The sequence below is a fragment of the Monodelphis domestica genome, chromosome 2 (assembly GCF_027887165.1).
Source record: "Monodelphis domestica isolate mMonDom1 chromosome 2, mMonDom1.pri, whole genome shotgun sequence".
Lineage (NCBI taxonomy): Eukaryota > Metazoa > Chordata > Mammalia > Didelphimorphia > Didelphidae > Monodelphis > Monodelphis domestica.
Window position 1 is genome coordinate 229,867,921 of NC_077228.1, and position 20,868 is coordinate 229,888,788.

The 20,868-nt window shown below is 37.6% G+C and overlaps 1 protein-coding gene across 13 annotated transcripts in view; it reads left to right on the top strand.

The window, feature by feature from the left end:
* CCDC57 (coiled-coil domain containing 57) overlaps positions 1 to 20,868 on the top strand; it is a 323,421-nt gene that overhangs the window by 38,006 nt on the left and 264,547 nt on the right. For all 13 annotated transcript variants that reach the window (XM_007482813.3, XM_056817294.1, XM_056817295.1 and 10 more), the window contains exon 2: positions 2,951 to 3,359. In XM_007482813.3, the coding sequence (XP_007482875.1) occupies positions 2,959 to 3,359 (401 nt within the window). In that variant the 5' untranslated portion in view covers positions 2,951 to 2,958. The remainder of the gene's footprint in view (positions 1 to 2,950; positions 3,360 to 20,868) is intronic.

Here is a 20,868-nt window from a genome sequence, read left to right on the forward strand (position 1 = left end):
AATCTCCTGTAGAATAATATCGAGCTTATTGTTTATCTCTGGTTTTTCTGGGAGACCGATAATTCGGAAGTTGTCTCTTCCTCTGTTTTCCAAGTCTGTGACCTTTTCAGTGAGATATTTTATTTTTTCTTCTAATTCATTAATTTTTGGGGTTTGCTTTATTGATTCTTGCTGTTTTATGATCTCACTTTCTTTGAGTTGCTTAATTCTGGTCATTAGGGACTGGTTTTGCTTTTCAGCTTTGTCTGCCCTTCTATTGGATGCTTCGAGCTCTTTTTCCAATTGAGCAGTCTTATCTGTCAGACTGCTGATCTCATTTCTCCCATTTTTCTTTCCAGGTTTCCATCTTTTGGATAAGTTCCAGTTTGAGATCTTCTAGAGCTTGTTGATAGTTTCCATTTTGGGAGGCATGTTCTGATTTTTTTTTGGATTTCCTCCTTATTCTCCTCTTTTCCTTGGGTACTTCCACCATAAAAGTTTTCAATAGTCACTTTTTCCCCTTTCTTCCTGGAGGCTTGATTTTGGGCCATGTGAGCTATCCCTTTGGTGGTTTTATTCCCCTTTCCTTTTTGGTCTGGGGTCTGGGTGATATGGGCGTGCTTTCTGTGAATTTAAGTTGCCTCAGACTAGTTCTTCCCAGCCTCCGAGGTTTCTTAGAGTGCTGGGCCCCTGATCACAGCCAAACTGCCCAGATGTTCAGCTCCGCCCAGATAATCAGCGGGTGGTCCACCCCTGGTGTTTAGCTCTTCCCAGATGCTCTCCGCAACCGCCCCGAGTACGGCTCCCTGGGCCCCTGTGCTCAGCGCAGGATTCTCCTGTGAAACCGCCCTGAGATGTTTCTTCCTGGCAGTCCCCAGATCCCAATGACCCTGGAGTGCCCCCCCCACAGACAGAGACTTTCCCCACTCACTCGCTGTCCCAGTGAGCGCTTCGATAGCTCACTCTGGTTTGGTGGGGGAGGTGAGGGGGAAGGGCGGCTCAGTTCACGTTTTTGTGCAAGCTTTACCTCCTTCTTATTATAGTGTGGAAATGTTCAAACCCCACGTACCTTTGCCTCTGTGGTGTACTGGGGAGTAGTGGGGAGTCCTTCTGTTCCTCCAGAGGTGATTTTTATGCTCCTTTGATGTAGTCTATTTCGTTCGGTGCCGGGGAGAGTAAGCATGTGGCGTCTAGATTGCAGTCATGATTACCCGGAAGTCTTCAGTAAATATAATTTTTGAGAATTACAAATAACATTTTTCTGTATGTTAACATAAACAATGTGATCTTATTGAAGCCCTTAAAGAAGAAAATTTAAATAAAAAACACATTTTCCCCCCTTTCCTCTCTCTTATTTACCTTTTCATGTTTCTCTTGATCTTTGTCCGCTTAGTTCTGGTCTTTTATTTACAAATACTTTGAAATCTTCTATTTTATAGTCAGGTTTATAGTCAGCTTTGATGGTAGGTGATCCAGTTCTCTTGCCTTTCTGAATATCATATTCAAGCTTTGTGGTCCTTTAGTGTGGAAGCTACCAGATTTTGTGTGATCCTGATTGGTGTTTCTTGATATCTGAATTGTCTCTTTTTTGGCTTCTTGTAAAACTTTTTCCTTAGTTTGGAAGCTCTTAAATTTGGCAATTACATTCTGAGGGTTGTCTTTTGAGGATCTAGTGTAGAGGGTGTTCTATGAACGCTTTCAATGTTTCTTATTCAATGGATACTTACTTTCTTGTAGTATGATGTCAAGATCTCTGTTTATTTCTGGTTTCTAGGTAGACATTTGATTCTCATATTTTCTCTTCTAGACCTGTTTTCTTGGTCAGTCATATTCTCAGTGAGATATTTCATGTTTCCTTTTATTTTGCCAATCTTTTGATTTTGCTTTATTAAGTCTTACTTTTTTTGTGAGGTCATTGGTTTCTAATTACCCAATTCTGGTTTTCTGCTATAATCTTTTGATTTTTCTTTTTGGTTTGGTCTATCTTGCTTTTCATGGCTTCCAGCTATTTAATTTTGGTCTCTAAATTATTTATCATTTAATTTGATTTCTGGGCTTCTTTCTCCAATTGGGCGTTTCTGTTTTTTAAACTGTTATTTTCTTTTTGAACTATTTCTCACTTTTCTTGCCAATATTCTTCCATCTTTTTGATAAGCTCCGATTTAAATTCTTCAAGAGCTTGTGGCCAATTTCCAATTTTTTGAAAGGTTTGGATGCATTTATTTGTATGTTCTCTTCTGCTGTTTCCTCTGCAGTCTGGATTTTTCCTCCATAAAAATTACCCTGGGTCAATCCCTTACTATTGTTTTTCTTGGTGTTGGGACGTTCTTTTTCCTGGGTGTTTTTTGCCATCGCTATGGTGGTTTTTCCTTCCATTTCGTCAGAAGTCTTGAGTGAGGAGGACAGGTTCTCTGTGTATGGAGCTTAGAAGTGAGGTTTTTGCTTGAGGCCACCTCTGGAGTCTCTGGAGTTTCTACTGTTTGCAGCCCTTCTCTGCACTATCTCTTTGCCCAAGGTCTGTGCTCTTCCGCCTGTTGGGGTCTCAAGTCTAGCTCTCTCAGGGGTCAGTCTTTCGCGGTCTAAGTCAGGTGCCAAGGACCTAGAGGTGCCCTTCACTTACTCACTGATTCCAGCATGTGCTGGCTTTGAGTCTAGGGCACTGACTCCATAGGTTGGGTGGGGGAAGGTATATCAGCTCGAATTTTGAGGGAAGCTATTTCACCCTCTTTTTAGAGTGGAAATGCCCAAATACCACATACCTTTAATGCTGCACCCTACTGTGGAGTCCATTAGTTCATATGGATTTGGTGGTTTGGGGCCTTTTGTCTATATTGGTAGGCACTGAGGAGAGAGGTACGTTCCTGTGTCTAAACTACAGAGTAAATAATATATGGAAGTTCCCTATGGGTAGGAGAATGACAAAAAATTCCCAAAGATGGTTCCCTGATACTTTTCCTTTTCTCTACACTAGACTCTACAATGCTACCACAGGAGAAAGAACTTGATGAGCTGTTGGCTTGTAAAAAAGAAGAGTGGAAAACACTTCAGGCCCTTCGAGCCCAGCTGCAAGAAACAGCCTTACAGGATGCCCAGCGGCAGCTTCAGGAAGCCAAGGAGAAACTCAGTCAATTGAAAAAGGACTTCACCTATAATTTGCAAGTTCTAGAGGAACGGGACTGTGAGCTGGAGCGCTATGATGCTGCTTTTGCCCAAACCAGTATGTTGGAGGAAGCTAGAAAGGCAGAGGTGAGTGAGCTAAAGATTGAAGTAGCCAAGCTAAAGCAAGCTGTTGCCAAAGAAACCAGGAAGCGAGAGGAACTGCAGCAGCTCTATCAGCACCGACTCCAGGAGCATCGCCTAGAGCTGGAGCAGATACACAGGTAAGAAAGCTCTTCCTTCCAGATATTACTTAGATACTTAGATATTACTGCTTCTAGATATAACTGAATCACTGAAATTTATAGAGTTAAGAATTTATTCATTCCTATTTCATAGTTTATTGGTTTTCAAAATGCTGTTAAAACTAAAACAGCTTGTATTGAAAAAAACTGCTTGTACTAGAATAAGCTGTCTCCTCATTGTATTTTGCCAAATGTTCTAGTAAGTACTTATATCGTAAGTATTGTAAGTTCTATTACTATTATAAGAATTGTGAATACTTACAGTATTGTGAGTTTAGTTCCAGGACCACCACAGTAAAGTGAATATTACAATAATATGAGTCTCATGAACTTTTTGGTTTCCCAGTGTATTTAAAAGTTATATTTTCACTAAACTACAATCTATTAAGTGTGCAATATTATTATGTCTAAAAAAACAATATTTTTACCTTAATTTAAAAGTAATTGATTTGCTAAAGAATGCTAACTATCATCTGAATCTGTAGCAAATTGTAAATTTTTTTTCTGTTGAAGGGTCTTGCCTCAATGTTGATGACCAGAGTGGTAGGTGCTTAAGGTTATAGTGGCTATGGCCATTTCTTAACATAAGACAACAATGAGCTTACTGCATTGATTGGCTCTTTTCAGTTTGTAAAGAAATGCAATGTCTGCAAAGTACACTCAAATGAGGTATGATTATAGTAATACCAGTCTTCTTAAACAAGATCAGTTACTACATATACCTTACTCCCTCTACACACTATACATTTTAAAGTAGTGATTTACATTAATATTTTTCAGATAATTTCATAGTTATTTCTGAAAAATAATTATATATTGGTTAATTTACTAAAATAAATGTGAAGCCATAAGACGAATATTTTAACTTAATAGGTTAATAGCAAATATTTGAGGGCTATATACCCCGTGTTGTATTATATAACAACTATGCCAGCCTGGACTTTTAAATTATTGATTTTATTTACTGAAAACCAGATGTATTCTAGATATTTTTCTTCAATAATAAAAACACACATATGTATTATTTTCCTAGTTACATGTTTTTCCACGTGTTTTCTGAAGTTACGAGATCCAAATTGTCTCCCTTTCTCCCTTCCCTACCCTGCTCCTGGAGATAGTTTAGTGATTTTATCTGTATGTGTGCCATATGCAAAATGTATTTCTGTGTTCATTTTTGTGAGACAATATTCCTGTAAAACACAAACCCAAAATAAAAACACAAATTAAAACTAAAGTGAAAAAGAGTATGCTCTGATCTTCATTCCAGCTCCCAACAGATTTTCTCTGGAGTTGGATAGCATTCTTTGTCATGTCTTTCAGAATTGTCCTGGATCATTGTATTGTTGAGAGTAGTTAAGTCTTTCACAGTTCATCATTGTACAACATTGCTGTTACTGTGTACAGTGTACTCCTAGTTTTGCTTATTTCACTTTGCATACATTCATGTATATCTTTCCAGCTTTCTTTTTTTAATAAACGATCATTTTACTAGTTTATTATATAGATATATATGTGTATATATATTTGCATTTGGGAAATTACACAACATTTTCAACATTCCAGAGTTACTCTCTGAGAAAATGCACGTCTTTTAACCCAATGTCCCTCTTCTAAACATCTTATTTCTATGAAGGGTCACCACTATCATACTAATTGTCCTGGTTCACAACCTTGGTGTCATCCTCAAACTTTATCCATCAACACACATATTCAACAAATTCCTCAGTCTTGTTTTTTTCTCCACAATATCCTTTGTATAATATTCCTTCTCAATACTCATACAATCACCACCCTAGATCAGGCCATCTTCTCCTTTCTGCTGGATTATTATAATAACATCCCACTTGATCTCCTTCCCTGAATCTCTTTCCCCTCTAATATATTCTCTACTTATCTTTCAACATATTCCTGGAGCACAGGTTTAAACATGCCACCTTCCCTTCTCAATAATCTACTGTTGCTTCCTATTATCTCTAGGAAAATCTGGTCTCATTTTACCTTTCCAGCTTCTTTTTTAAAATATTTTTCCTCGTTTACATGATTCATTGTTTTTCCCTTTCCTCTTCCCTGCCCCCTCCCAGAGCCAACAAGTAATTTCACTGGGTTGTATAAATGTTATCACTTGATACCTATTTCCATATTATTTGTTTTTGCTATAGAGCAATCTTTTAAAGCCTAAACCCCAAATCACATACCCATATATACATGTGATAAGTGATGGCACATCTTTTTCTTTTGCATTTCTACTCCCATAGTTCTTTCTCTCAGTGTGAATAGCATTCTTTCTCATAAATCCTTCAGGAGTGTCCTGGCTTGTTGCATTCCTACTAGTAACAAAGTCCATTACATAGGATTGTTCCACAATGTTTTACTTTCTGTGTACAATGTTCTCCTGGTTCAGCTCATTTCACTCTGCATCAATTCATTGAGGTTCTCCCAGTTCATATAGAAATCCTCCAGATCATTATTTCTTACAGCACAATGGTGTAAGACTTAAATTAATATCCAGCAACTCCAAGTATTAATTTTATAAAGTCTAATAATCACTTGAAGTAAAAGGAATAAAAAGGAAATAGAAGTAAAAAAAATTATTTAACAAAATTAAGACCATGTGACTTAAGTTCTCCTTATCTGTTTAAAAACCCGCTCCACCAAAGACAACACAGGAAGACAAGAGTGTGAGAGGCGGTGCTACACCAAATTTATACCCTCCCTATGTTAGCATGTAACTTTGAGAGAGGGGTGCTAGGAATTGTATTTTTAGGGTAACTGATTCTAATTACACAATTCTTCCTATGATCCTTTGGGAGACTAGTCTCCCCAATGGATCATTTAAACATAACTATTTATACCTCTAAAGATTTTCTAACTACAGGTGCATACAATATTGCACCTAGTTAGAGATAAGAGGAAATAGCAGAGAGAGAGAGGAGAGAGAGAGGAGAGAGAGAGAGAGGGAGAGAAAGGGAGAGAGGGAGAGAGAGAGAAAGGTTTGCTCGGCACATTGACCAAAAGCCAATTAAGGGGCATAGACACCTTTGGCATAAGAATTTATGTTCAGAATACATGTGTTCAACCCCCTTTAGTTCAATCAATTATATTCCCGAGTTCCTTCTGGTTCTTCTGATACAGTGTAGGTTTCTTTATGGCACTTTCTCCAAATAGTTCACTTTTATTAGTACAAAATCAAAAAACGATTAATACTGGTAATGTGCTTCAAGTATGAAAAATTAGAGAAAAAAGAAAACTCAAATACTCTATTGCACATACAAGCAAAAAACAGTAATAAAATTTAAAAAAATTAAAAATATATAGTTCACAATCATTATTAACACACTGTGTTTCCCCAAGGAGAGGCAGAATGCAAAGATTTCTCACTAAAAATGAGATCTGCAAAGATTTCTCACTAAAAAATGAAATCTATTTCCTTTTTAACTTGGCCATTATCCTCAGTTTGAATGTACTTAATTTTCACTGAGAAAACAGCTTTATAAAAAAAAAAAAACCACAGTAGTATAGCAGCTAATGCACATTCAAGAAATACCAAAATCCCCCAAATCATAAGAGCACATTTAAATGACAATAGCAAATAAAACTGGTATCATTAGGATTCACATGAGTCTCTATAGCCACTGAAGCTCATGAATACTTGTCACAAGTTCTCCAAATCTAGCAAATCTTTCAACCTTGACTGAGATATTTTTTAACAAAGTCTATTACTACCATCATTCCAAAATTTGGCAGAGGATCAAAGAAATCAAAACCATTAATAAGCACGTGAAAAAATGCTCTAAATCTCCTATAATCAGAGAGATGCAAATCAAAACAACTCTGAGGTACCACCTCACAGCTAGCAGATTGGCTAACATGACAGCAATGGAAGGTAATGAATGCTGGAGGGGACGTGGCAAGGACATTAATTCATTGCTGGTGGAGTTGTGAATTGATCCAACCATTCTGGAGGGCAATTTTGAAGTATGCCCTTTGATCCAGCCATAGCACTGCTGGGTTTGTACCCCAAAGAGATAATAAGGAAAAAGACATGTACAAGAATATTCATAACTGCGCTCTATGTGGTGGCAAAAAATTGGAAAATGAGGGGATGCCCTTCAATTGGGGAATGGCTGAACAAATTGTGGTATATGTTGGTGATGGAATAGTATTGTGCTAAAAGGAATAATAAAGTGGAGGAATTCCATGGGAACTGAAACAACCTCTGGGAAGTGATGCAGAGCAAAAGGAGCAGAACCAGGAAAACATTGTACACAGAGACTGATACACTGTGGTACAATCAAATGTAATGGACTTCTCCATTAGTGGCAATGCAGTGATCCTGAACAACCTGGAGGGCTCTATGAGAAAGAACACTATCCACATTCAGAGGAAAAACTGTGGGAGTAAAAACACCAAAGAAAAAACAACTGCTTGATTGCATGGGTTGAGGGGGATACGATTGGGGATGTAGGCTCTGAATGAACATCCTAATAGAAATACCAACAATATGGAAATGGATTCTGATCAAGGACACATGTAATATCCAGTGGAATTGTGTTTTGGCTATGGGAGCGGAGGGAATAAGGGAGGGGAGGGAGGAATAGAAAATTATTTTTGTAACCAAGGAATAATGTTCAAAATTGACCAAATTAAAAAATAAAATAAAATAAAATAAAAAAACAAAATTTGGCAGAAAAGCCCAGAAAAAACACAAACCTTTGTACTACTGATGAAAACCTTTTGGGTCCAAAATATCAGCAAGAATCTAGATCATTCTGGTGGAAGGGCAAAGTAAGCTGAAGAATTACAAATATAAAACACCATTCAGAAGTTATTAGGCTTCATGTGAAATGCTCCCTCTCACAGGCCATTCAGGCGTACCACACCCCTGTGAAAAAATTTTACCACCTACTGAAGAACCTTCCTTCTCTGCCATGAGACTGTAACAGCCGTAAAAGGCTTGTCTTTATATGTCCCATCCATTGCAATGTGGAGACTAGGGCTACAATATTGAAAATCACTTCAGATATCTCATCCGTTACATTTTTATAAATGCAGAGGTGGGGAATATAATAGTGCAGCACTTCACTTCAGCTACTAAATGGACCCTTACCTCTTGTTACACATAATTCAAAGGTAGGCAAATGATCAGTCAGAGGTAGTGGGTGCTCCTAGATATCTGAAAATCACTTCTGAAGACCCCTTAAAATCAATTGAGATTCTTTGCTCATTAAATTCTCCAATGGTTGTATACAGGTTGTTCCCAGTTTGATGGAGTCCATCCATCATCATCATCTATGTGACAATTAACAAAGGCACAATTAACAAAAGGCCTGAAGGCAACATCTGGCCTTGATAGATCTGGTGTCAAACCTTGCATCCATAAGGACCTATGGTTTTGCCATGGAAAGGGTTTGTGCAAGTTTTTTATGGTCTTTTACAATGGCATTTTCTCAGGTACAGTCACATGGGGAGGTATAAATAAAGATATTAGGACAGTGCAAATAAAAACAGTGTAACACAACATATAGCTAATAGCCAAAACACAGTAATTTAAAGTGTCATTGTAAAAGAAAATATTAGATTAGATCAATATGTGAACTCAAACAAAATTAAATTTTAAAACAAACAATCAGCAAATACAATATAAGTGACAGGATAAAGACATTGAATTCAAGAGTCTTGTTTTGTTTTTTTTCAATTCCAATGGCTGCATGACAGATACTTCTTCACTATTTGGAGGGGAACAAAACTGAAAGCGTTAACAATGGAGTCTGAAAAGGCTTAAAAATTCACCTCTGGACTCTTTAAGGTTCCTTCCCCTCCCCAAAATCATCATCCATCTAGATTCCTTTTTTCACACCTCTGGGGTTCTCCATACCTGCACTGAGTATAGTGCAAACAAATCCCATATTGGATGTGTTGCAGAGATTGGGCAGGCCAAAATCTCAGTATTACTCTAGCTAATTGTAAGGACCAGTGAACCAAGGATACCCCAAAACTTTGAGCTCTGTGAGATCTGTAATGCTCTCCTAGGAGGGGAGCTGTTTGAGATAGGCAGGAAACTGGGCCATGCTTGCAATTCTACATATTAAATTGGTTGCAAATCTACTTCCTGTTTGGAAGACTAACCTTCCTTCCTCTCCCCATTAGGGATAAAAATGCCAGGGGCAATGTGACACCTCAGTCCCCACCCCCCACAACCAGGAGCATGGAAGCCCCCCAGGTTAGTTTAAAATTGACCTGGGAAGTAAATGGGGGTAGGCAGCTGCTAGTCTAGAATGTCTTTCAGGTCCAAGGTACCACAAGCTTGAGACCCACGTGCTGTTGGGGGGGGGGTTAAGTTAAGAGGATGGAAGTGTCCCCTCAGGTCAAAAACACTTTTAGGAATCTGATTGTTGCCCAAAAGAAATACCCCGGGCTTCCAAGACACTTAGCTGTTGGCAATGTAAGGGAAAGAGAGATTTATTCTTCACCAGCTGCCCAGAAAATGACTCACAAGGACCCCTAGCTTGTGTGTTCAAGAGACTTGGCAGGCTTGTATTAGCGGCAGTGATAGTGGCAGCAGCAGCAGCTGGCAGCTGGCAGCAGGCAGCAGATAGCAGGCAGCAGCAGCAGCAGCCGCAACAGCAACAGTAACAGTGGGTAGCAGAGGCTTCATGCTCTGCAAGGACCACCCAGGCAGTTAGGGAGGGAGGCAGAAGCAGCATCAGTTGGAGTTCCCCCAGAGGGGGAAGGGAAAAAGGTTGTGGCAGGAGAAAAGTGGTTTTTTTAATTAAGGGTTCAAAACCCCACTTCTGGTCGCCATAAATATTAGGACTTAATTAACATCCAGCAACTCCAAGTACTAATTTTATAAAGTTTATTAATAATCACTTGAAGTAGAAGGAATTAAAAGGAAATAGAAGTAAAAAACCCTAATTACTTAACAAAATTAAGACCACATGACTATGTGCTCCTTGCCTATTTAAAAAGCCACCTCCCCCAAAGACGAGACAGGAAGACAAGAGCTCAAGAGGTATGGCTACACCAAATTTATAACATAACGTGAGGTGAATGGGATGCTGGGAATTGTAGATTTCATGGTAACAGATTCTAATTACACAATAGTATTCTATCACTGTCATATACCACAATTTGTTCAGCCATTCCCCAATCAAGGCACACCCTCTAATTTTCCAATTTTTTTGCCACCACAAAGAGTGTAGCTATGAATATTTTTGTAAAAGTATTTTTCTTTATTACCTCTTTGGGGTACAAACCTAGCAGTAGTATTGCTAGATCAAAGAGTATACATTCTTTTAAAGTCCTTTGTGCATAATTCCAAATTGCCTTCCAGAAGGGCTGGATTAATTCACAACTTCACTAGTAATGCATTAGTGTCCCGATTTTTCTACAACACCTCCAACATTTATTCTTTTCCTTTACTGTCATGTTTTGATTTGTATTTCTCTAATTATGAGAGATTTAGAATACTTATTCATGTGCTTATTGATAGTTTTGATTTCTTTATCTGAAAATTACCTATTTATGTCCCTTGACCATTTGTCAGTTGGGGAATGGTTTGATTTTTTGTACAGTTGACTTAGCTCCTTATAAATTTGAGAAATGAGACTTTTGTCAGAGGTCTTTGTTATAAAATTTTTTCCCCAATTTGTTGCTTCCCTTCTAATTGGTTTTCCTACCTCTCTCCTAGCTGGCTTGCCAACTATGATTTGGGGACTCACCCTCCTTAGATGGAGAAATGAGGGTTGAAGGCAGTGAGGAAAGGATTGATTTGATGAAAATGGCTTCCCTTACTACTCCCTCCCAGAATCCTTGAATTACTTGAGGGAGACAAAATGGAGATCTCCCTTTGGTGAAGGCTTGCCCCCTTGTTGGCCTTGCCAGCCCTCAAAGGTGGTGGGGAAGTCTTCTCCACAATGAGAGGTATGAGGGATCTCAATCTGGATATGCGCTGCTTTGGGGCTCTCACAAGCCTCCCCCCTGGTGTCTTCTTGAAAACTGGCAACAAGATGGAGTCTGCCAATGGTCTTACTCTCTAAATGTAAATAAATGACATTGAATTCGCTATCTCACTTCTTATTTAATTTAATTGTTGATTGGGGTAAAGGGGAAGAGGATAGAGGGATTATAGGTCACCCTAAATCTTTTCTAAATAATCTAATTACTAAAGTAAAAGGTTTTATCGTAGGCAGGGGAGAGGTAGAAGAAGGGGAGAGTACTGCTCACCGATTTAAATCTAGTATGTCAATAGTTCATGGAATGAAAGTCATTAGAGAAATTAAGTTTTCTTGACAGGAACCAGTGATGTTTTAGACAGGCACCTGCGATGTTAAGATTTCTGTCAGTGTCAGAAATCCCCACAGGTACTTTGAAAATGGCCCAGAGATACAGCTCCTCCTTCCACTCCCTTCAGTGTCTCCGCCCTCCAGATCTTCTCAGGAGAATTTTCCAGAAGTCCTTGCTCGGTTTCCAAATGCCGTTTCTGCCTCCATCTCTGTAGAGCTCTCCCAACGGTTCTTTTTTTTCCTACTCCCCATCATTACATTTTGTACAGAAATTTTTAAATTTAATATAATCAAAGTTATTCATTTTATATTTTGTAGTGTACTCTATCTCCTGCTTGGTCTTAAATTCCTTCCTTTCCCATAGATCTGACAGGTATACTATTCTATGTTCATCTAATTTGTTTGTGATTTCTCTCTTTATATTCAAGTCATTTACCCATTCTGAATTAATCTTGCTTTACGGGGTAAGATGTTGATCCAAACCCAATTCCTCCTATAATTTTTTTCCAATTCTCCCAGCGGCTTTTGTCAAATATTGGGTTCTTGTCCCAAAAGCTGGAATATTTGGGTTTATTGAACACTATCTTGCTACTGTCATTTACCCCAAGTCCATTGGATCCACCCTTCTATCTCTAAGCCAGAACCATAAAGTTTTGATGTTCACTGCTATATAGTATAGTTTGAGATTTCTTAAAGCTAGGCCTCCATTCTTCACATTTTTTTCCATTAGTTCCCTTGATATTCTTGATCTTTTGTTCTTCCAGATGAACTTTGTAGTAATTTTTTCTAATTTTATAAAAAAAAAAGTTTTTTTTGTAGTTTGATAGGTAAAGCACTGAATAAGTAAATTAATCTAGGTAGGATTATATTAGTTTGTCCTACCATGAGCAGTTGATGTTTTTCCAATTGTTTAGATCTAATTTTATTTGTATGAATAGTATTTTGTGGTTATGTTCATATAATTCCTGAATTTGTCTTGGCAAGTAGATTCCCAGGTATTTTATATCGTCTAGAGTGATTTTATTTTATTTTTTTTTAAACCCTTACCTTCTGTCTTGATTCCAAGGCAAAAGAGTGATAAGGGCTAGGCAATGGGGGTCAAGTGACTTGCCCATGGTCACACAGTTGGAAGTGTCTAAGGCCAGATTTGACCCCAGGACCTCCCGTCTCTAAGCCTGACTCTCAATCCACTGAGCCACCCAGCTGCCCCCTCTAGAGTGATTTTAAATGGAGTTTCTCTAATTCTTTCTGCTGGGTTTTATTGGAAACATAGGAATGCTAATGATTTATATGGGTTTATTTTGTACCCTACAACTTTGCTAAAGTTATTGATTATTTCTACTAGCTTTTTAGTTGATTTTCTTGGATTCTTGAGGTATACCATCATATCATCTGCAAAGAGTGATAGTTTCAGTTTCATCATTGCCTACTTTGATCTCTTCAATTTCTTTTTCTTCTCTAATTGCTATTGCTAGCATTTCTAGTACAATATTAAATAGTAGTGGTGATAATGGGCATCTCTGCTTCACTCCTGATCTTATTGTGAAGGCTTCTAACTTACCCCCATTGCAGATGCTACTTGCTGATGGTTTTAAATAAATACTGTTTATTATTTTGAGAAAAGGCCCTTTTATTCCTATATTTTATGTTTTTTTTCAATAGGAATGGGTATTGTATTTTGTCAAAGGCTTAATGTGATTTCTATTAGTTTTGTTGTTGATATATTCAATTCTGTAGCTGGTTTTCTATACATTTTTAAACCATCCTTGCATTCCTGGCATAAATCCCACCTGTTCATAGTGAATAATCTTTGTGATAACTTGCTGTGGCTTTTTAGCTAGTATTTTATTTAATATTTATGCATTCATATTCATTAAGGATATTCAGTCTATAGTTTTCCTTCTCTGTTTTTGATATTCCTGGCTTGGGAATAAGTACCATATTTGTATCATAAAAAGAATTTGGTAAGACTCCTTTCCCTATTTTTTCAAATAATTTGTAGAGTATTGGGATTAATTGACCTTTAAATGTTTGATAGAATTCACTTTTGTGAATCCATCTAGCCCTTGTGATTTTTTTCTTAGGGAGTTCCTTGATGGCTTGTTCAATCTTTTTCTGATATGGGACTATTTAAGTATTCGATCTCCTGTTAATTTAGGCAATTTATATTTTTTGTACATATTTGTCCATTTCACTTAGGCTGCCATATTTATTGTTATGTAATTGTGAGAAATAGCTCTTAATAATTGCCTTTATTTCCTCTTCTTTAGATGTGAGAACACCCTTTTCATATCTGATACAGTTAATTTGGTTCTCTTCTTTCTTTTTCTTAATTAGATTAACCAATACTTTATTTTATTTGTTTTTTCAAGATACCAGCTCCTAGTCTTATTTATTAGTTCAATAGTTCATTTACTTTCAGTTTTATTAATTTCTCCTTTGATTTTTGGATTTCCAATTTGGTCTATCTGAGGGCTTTTAATTTCTTCTTTTTCTAGTTTTTTTAGTTGCATGCCCAATTTGTTCATTTCTTTCTCTTTTTTGTTAATATCGGCACTCAGGGAGATAAATTTTCCCCTGAGTACTGCATTTGCTATATCCCATAAATTTTGATATGTCATTTCCTCATTGTCACTTTCCAGCTTTTTCTGAAATCAGATTGCTTATCATTTCTTATAGCACAATTATATTCTACCACCAACATAAACCACAATTTGTTCAACCTTTCCTCAGTTGATGGACATCCCCTCCATTTCTAATTCTTTGCCACCACAGAAAGAACTTCTATAAATATTTTTTTATAAGTAGGTCCTTTCACACGATTTCTTTGGGATACAGACTTAATAGTGGTATTATAGGACTAAATAATATGCACAATTTTATAGCCTTTTGGGCATAATTCCAAATTTCCCTCTAGAATGGTTGGGTCAGTTCACAACTCCACCAACAATGCATTAGTTTCCTTTTATTGCTACGTTCCCTCCAACATTTATCACTTTCTTTTACTGTTATATTGGCCAATCTGATAGGTGTGAGATGGTACCTCAAAGTTGTTTCAATTTGTATTTCTCTAATCTAGAGTTATTTAGAACATTTTTTTAATATAAGTCTTGATCATTTTGATTGCTTCATCTGAAAACTGCTTTTTCATAACCTTTGTAATGCTAAAAGAAAACTATCTCTCTGATCTTACAAAAACTATATTCAAAGAATAAACACTGGAGTTCTACCTGAAATTGACTACCCTGTTAAACCCCAAATCTAGTCAGTTTCAAAGGTCCTTCCCTGGCACAGAATTGGTCTTTATATAGACCAATACTACACCCAGAAGTAGGGGGTGTTGTCCCTCCCTAGTGTGGGATTGGTCTACTCATAGGGGTGTGCTGGGGTATGAAGTTCCCCCGGTCACAATATTTTTAAAACCCACATTTTCCCCTGTGGTCCTTTGGGAGAAAAGGATCATTTCAAACATAAATTAAAGATACATACAATTTTTACAAAGGTAAAATACAACAACCTGGGGGAAAGGAAACAAAAGGGAAACAAGAACAAAACCAGCCAGGGACCAGTCCCCTTTCACACAACATACAAAATAAAAGCATTTAACAAAACAAATGCAGTTAATAAAAAAACAAATGCATTTAATACCCCCTCCCCAGTTCAATTTTGCATATCTGGTTTGCTCAGGATCTCTTGGAGTAGTGAATGGTCTCCTTAGGCATCTCCATGACATCTTCTGCAAGGAGTTCACCCTCTGGATTCCAGAAGGCAACAAATTTCTTACTCTTAAAGTTACTTTAAAATAACTTAAACTTTACATTATAAGATAAAAACACATTCCTCCTGAGGAGGTCATAAAGAAACATAGAAATTACACTGGGATATATGACTGAGGTATGAGACATATGAATCATTGCCAAATAAAAATACCAAAAACATTACAAAAATTCCAAGTGTTATATGAAAAAAAATCCTGAATGAGGAAAAATAAAATCACAACAGGTCCTTGAATTATGACCCAACTAAAGCAATCCATGTCCAACATCATGCAGTTTACCCACTTAGCAGCTGGTATGACAGTCAACTGCCATAGCATAAAATATGGAAAAGGGACTAGATTTTATTCTTTGGTCTGATCTTTTGCCATTTCTCAGGAATAGGGAAGCCAGAACAGCCAAGTGTTAGATACTTGATCGAAAGTATTTTAAAAAAAGTGTGGTACAAGGAGTCCTGCGTCTTAACATATGTCAAGTGCTGCAACCTTAACCTTGAGTCTCACAAATGGTTCAAGTCCTTTCGTATTGGCACAGAATCTCATCAGTCCTACCTGGATTGGTTTCTTTTTGACCTGTGTGTTCTTTTGGTAATATTCATGATAAGTCTGTGCTTCCTTGGCACTGTGCAGGTGAAGTCTGTGCTCCTTTTTGATCCCTTTTCCTTGAATCAGACATTCACAAAGCAAAGTCCCATACTAGTTAAAGAGTCAGTGGCAGGTTCAACAGTCTAAGGCCACTGGGCAGGCAGTTACAGTCAGGACTAATGGACATTTTAAAACTACACTCGTGCAAAATAAAAAAAAAATTCTTGCAATATTGGTAACGTGCTTTGAAAAACTCAAATTGCACATGTAATTATAAAAAAAGTTCTAGAATCAAAATTTTGTCTTACAATCAGTCACGATCAAAAATATATCTTAAAATCAGTGTCACTCAAGGAGAGGTAGAATATGAAGGTTTCTTACCCAAAACTTTAGATTGATTCCTTTTTAACTTAGCCATGATTCACAATGTGAGTGCAAATGATTTTCACAAAATAAACAGGTTTATAAAACAATAGCTAATGCGTAAGACATGTTCAAATAAAGTTATCAAATCTCAAAATTCACAATACAAGTTTTCTGTCCAACTAGTTTGTGTACTTTTACAAAAGTATTTGCTCAGGGTCAAATATAGATTGGTACAATTAAAAAACAATGGAACAGAATATACATCCAATAGCAAGAATACAATAGTTAAAGGGGGCAGCTGGGTAGCTCAGTGGATTGAGAGCCAGGTCTAGAGATGGGAGGTCCTAGGTTCAAATCTGGCCTCAGGAACTTCCCAACTGTGTGACCCTGGGCAAGTCACTTAACCCCTATTGCCTAGCCCTTACCACTCTTCTGCCTTGGAACCAATACATGATATTGATTCCCAGACAGAAGGTAAGAGTTTTTTATTTAAAAAAAAGTAATACAATAGTTATAAATGCAGAGTATCAGCAACATATATATATATATACACATATGTATATACTCAGAAACTAGAATTAAATCTCAAAGCAAACAATTACTCCAATACAATAGGATCAAAACAATTACTCATCATTGGTAGAAGGTGCCCTCTTAGCATGGTAGCAATGGAGCTACGAGTCCTTTTCTCCAATTTTAATGACCGTTGGAGTAGTTAAGAGGACTTTGAATGGATCGTTATAGACAGGTTGAGTTGCCCCAGTACTCTAAAAGTTCTTCACATATACTTTATCATGTGAGTCATGGAGCAATAAGTCTATAGGACCTGCTTGTAAAGCAACTCCAGATTCATGGAGTTCTTATAATTTAGTCTGTAAATTTCAGATGTATGAGGCAATTGGAGTAATGTTTGTAATGATGAATATGCCAGAGAGAAAGGTTTAGCCTGTATTGGAGGATATTCGAACAGCATCTCAAATGGTGAGATGTGTAGATCACCTCTGGACCTTGTTCTAATATAAAATAAGGCCAGAGGGAAAATTTTATGAGAGTCTCAGTTCACAATTTTCCAGTCATAGTTTTTAGTTCTTTATTCATTCTTTCAACTTGGTCTGAGGAGGACCTCTGGGGATGGTATGGTACATGAAATTTAGGAGTCATCCCCAAACATGAATAAATTTGAGATAGGTTGGAATTGGTAAAATGAGTGCCTCTATCCGAATTAATGTATGATGGCAGGCCAAAGAGAGGAATAATTTCTTTTAAAAGCACTTTGGCAAAAAAAAAAAGCTGCTGTGGCTTAAGCAGTAGAAAATGCTTCTTGCCACCTGGTCATTTGATCTACTGTGTCCAGACAAAATTTATATTGTCCAGCTTTTGGAATAGTAATAAAATCAATTTGGAGATGTTCAAAAGGTGTGTAAGCCAGAGGATGCCCACCAAAAGCTTTGCCATGAAACACGTGCTGATTTAAATGCTTGGCAGGTAGGGCAGGCTGTATATACTTTAGTGGCTATTGTAGTTATGGCAGGGGTTATCCATACTGTTTTAACAGAATCTACAATGTCCTGGGTTCCAAAATGACCATTTTTATGTATAGATTCACAAATTTGGTGATAAAAATTTCAAGAGAGTATGGGTTTGCTGTCAGATGATACCCATACTCCATCCATCAATTTGGCCTTATATTTTTGCTTCCATTTGTCCATTTCCTTGTCATTATAAGAAAGTGATATATTTAAATCACCAATAGTTGTCAATGGTAAAATCAATTCACACCCTTCTAAGGCCGCTAGTTTTGCAGTGGTATTTGCTCAATCATTTCCCCTGGAGACAAGATCATTGCCACATGTATGGGCAGAGGAATAAACTATAGTTAGGGCTTCAGGGAGCCGGAGGGGAGAAAGAACTTCATTAATGATTTCTGCATTAGCTATACATTTTCCAACTGATGTTAAAAAGCCCCTTTGAAGCCAAAGCATACACACTGCATGACATATACCGAATGTACATCTAGAATCTGTAAATTGTTACCTTATCTGTGGCAATTATACAGGCATGTTTTAGAGTTATGAGTTCTGCACCTTGTGCACTTACATTTGAAGGCAGTGATGCTGCCTTCAACATCACTGAAAAGGTAGAGGGGATGGAGGATGGCAGGAAATTAAGGAGAGAAGGTGGAGAAGGAGGGGAAGGTTGTTGGTGGGAAATAAGGAGAGAGGGGGTCAACTGGAGGATGTGGTGGTAGTGGGGAAACTCGACTCAGTAGGGGGTCCACAGGAGGGGAAAAGAACTCACCTGGAGGAGGCTGGGTGGAATGGGAAGAGGGCAGATAGAGAAGCTTGGCTGGAGGAGAGAAGGGGGAGAGGGAAAGAGAAGATGGTAGGAAAAGAGCAATGAGGTGGTCTCAGAGGGGGTCTGAAATTAGGCTTGGAGGAGAAAGGAGGGAGAGAGAGAGAGATCAGCCAGAGAGATTAGGCTGGAGGAGGGGAAAGGAGGGAGAGAGGTCAGCCAGATGTCAGAAAAAGAGCATGGAGATGGCTCTCATTGGGGGGTCCCTGGAGGAGCTGGCAGGGGGGGGGAAGGCTCAATTGGGGGAGAGTCTGAAGGGAAGGAAAAGGTAGAAGAAGAGGAGAGAGAATAAGGAAAAATGGGAAGGAGGAAAGATGAGGGGGGCAAGGGATTAAAAGCAGGAGATGGAGTGAAAGTCGAAGTAGTGGCTTCCTGTCTTTTGCATGGGCAGGAAGAGCAGAGCCTGTGAGTGGGGGGTGGGGGGAGTTCTGCTTACCTTAAAGCTTCTGGGGCCCCTTTGGGTCACCAATTGTAATGCTGAAAGAAAACTATTTCTTTGATCTCACAAAAAAAAAAAGAAAAAAGAAAAAACACTGGAGTTCTACCTGAAATTGACTAACCCACTAAACCCTGCATTTAGTCAGATTCAAAGGTCCCTCTTTGGCACAGGACTGGTCCTTATATAGACCAATCCAATGCCTGGAAGTAGGGGGGAGGAACCCCTGGGGCATATTGGGGGATGTAGTTTCCCAGACACAATATTTTTTTAAATTGTATTTTATTTGATCATTTCCAAGCATTATTCATTAAAGATATAGATCATTTTCTTTTCCTCCCCCCACCCCCCATAGCCGACGCGTAAATCCACTGGGCATTACATGTTTTCTTGATTTGAACCCATTGCTATGTTGATAATATTTGCATTAGAGTGTTCATTTAGAGTCTCTCCTCTGTCATGTCCCCTCAACCGCTGTATTCAGGCAGTTGCTTTTCCTCGGTGTTTCTACTCCCATAGTTTATCCTTTGTTTATGAATAGTGTTTTTTTCTCCTAGATCCCTGCAAATTGTTCAGGGACATTACACCACCATTTATGGAGAAGTCCATTACGTTCGATTATACCACAGTGTATTAGTCTCTGTGTACAATGTTCTCCTGGTTCTGCTCCTCTCGCTCTGCATCACTTCCTGGAGGTTGTTCCAGTCTCCATGGAATTCCTCCACTTTATTATTCCTTTTAGCACAATAGTATTCCATCACCAACATATACCACAATTTGTTCAGCCATTCCCCAATTGATCCAGCCACAATATTTTTAAAACCCACTCCTTTGACCATTTGTCAATTGGGGAATGACTTCTATTCTTAGAAATTTTACTTAGTACTCCCTATATTTGATAAATAAGACCTTTATCAGAGAAATTAGTCACAAAATTTTTTGCCCATTTGTTGTTTCTCTTCTAATCTTGGTTACATTGGTTTTTGTGCAAAAGCTTTTTAATTTAGTGCAATCAAAATTAATCATGTTTTATCTTATAATAATTTAAAATGTTCTCTGTCTCTTTGGTCATAATTTTTTCCCTTTTTCATAGATCTGACAGGTAAATTATTCTGTGTTCCCCTAATTTACTTAGAGCATCACCCTTTATTAAATCATATGCCCATTTTGACCTTGTTTTAATATAGGGTGTGAGATATTGGTTTATACCTAGTTTCTGCCATACTGTTTTCCAGTTTTCCTAACAGTTTTGGTCAAATAATGAGTTCTTATCCCAAAAGCTTGGATCTTTGGGTTTATCAAACAATTAGATTTCTAAGATCATTTATTCCTGTATATTGCATACCTAATCTGTTCCATTAATCCATCATTCTGTTTCTTAGCCAGTTTGATGATTACTGCTTTATAGAACAGTTGGAGATCTGGTGTTGTTCTGCCACTATCCTTCACTTTTTTTTTTCATTAATTCCCTTGATATTATTTACCTTTTGTTCTTCCAGATGAATTTTGTATTTTGTTTTTTTTTCTAGTTCTATAAAATAATTTTTGGTAATTTGATTGATATGGAATAAATACTAATATTAAACAGACTTTTAAATTTAACTCATAAAAATTAAATTATAGTAGGGCCCCCTTATCTGCTCCCCTAATTGAGAAGAATTAGGGATAAGAACTAGACTCATGATCTCA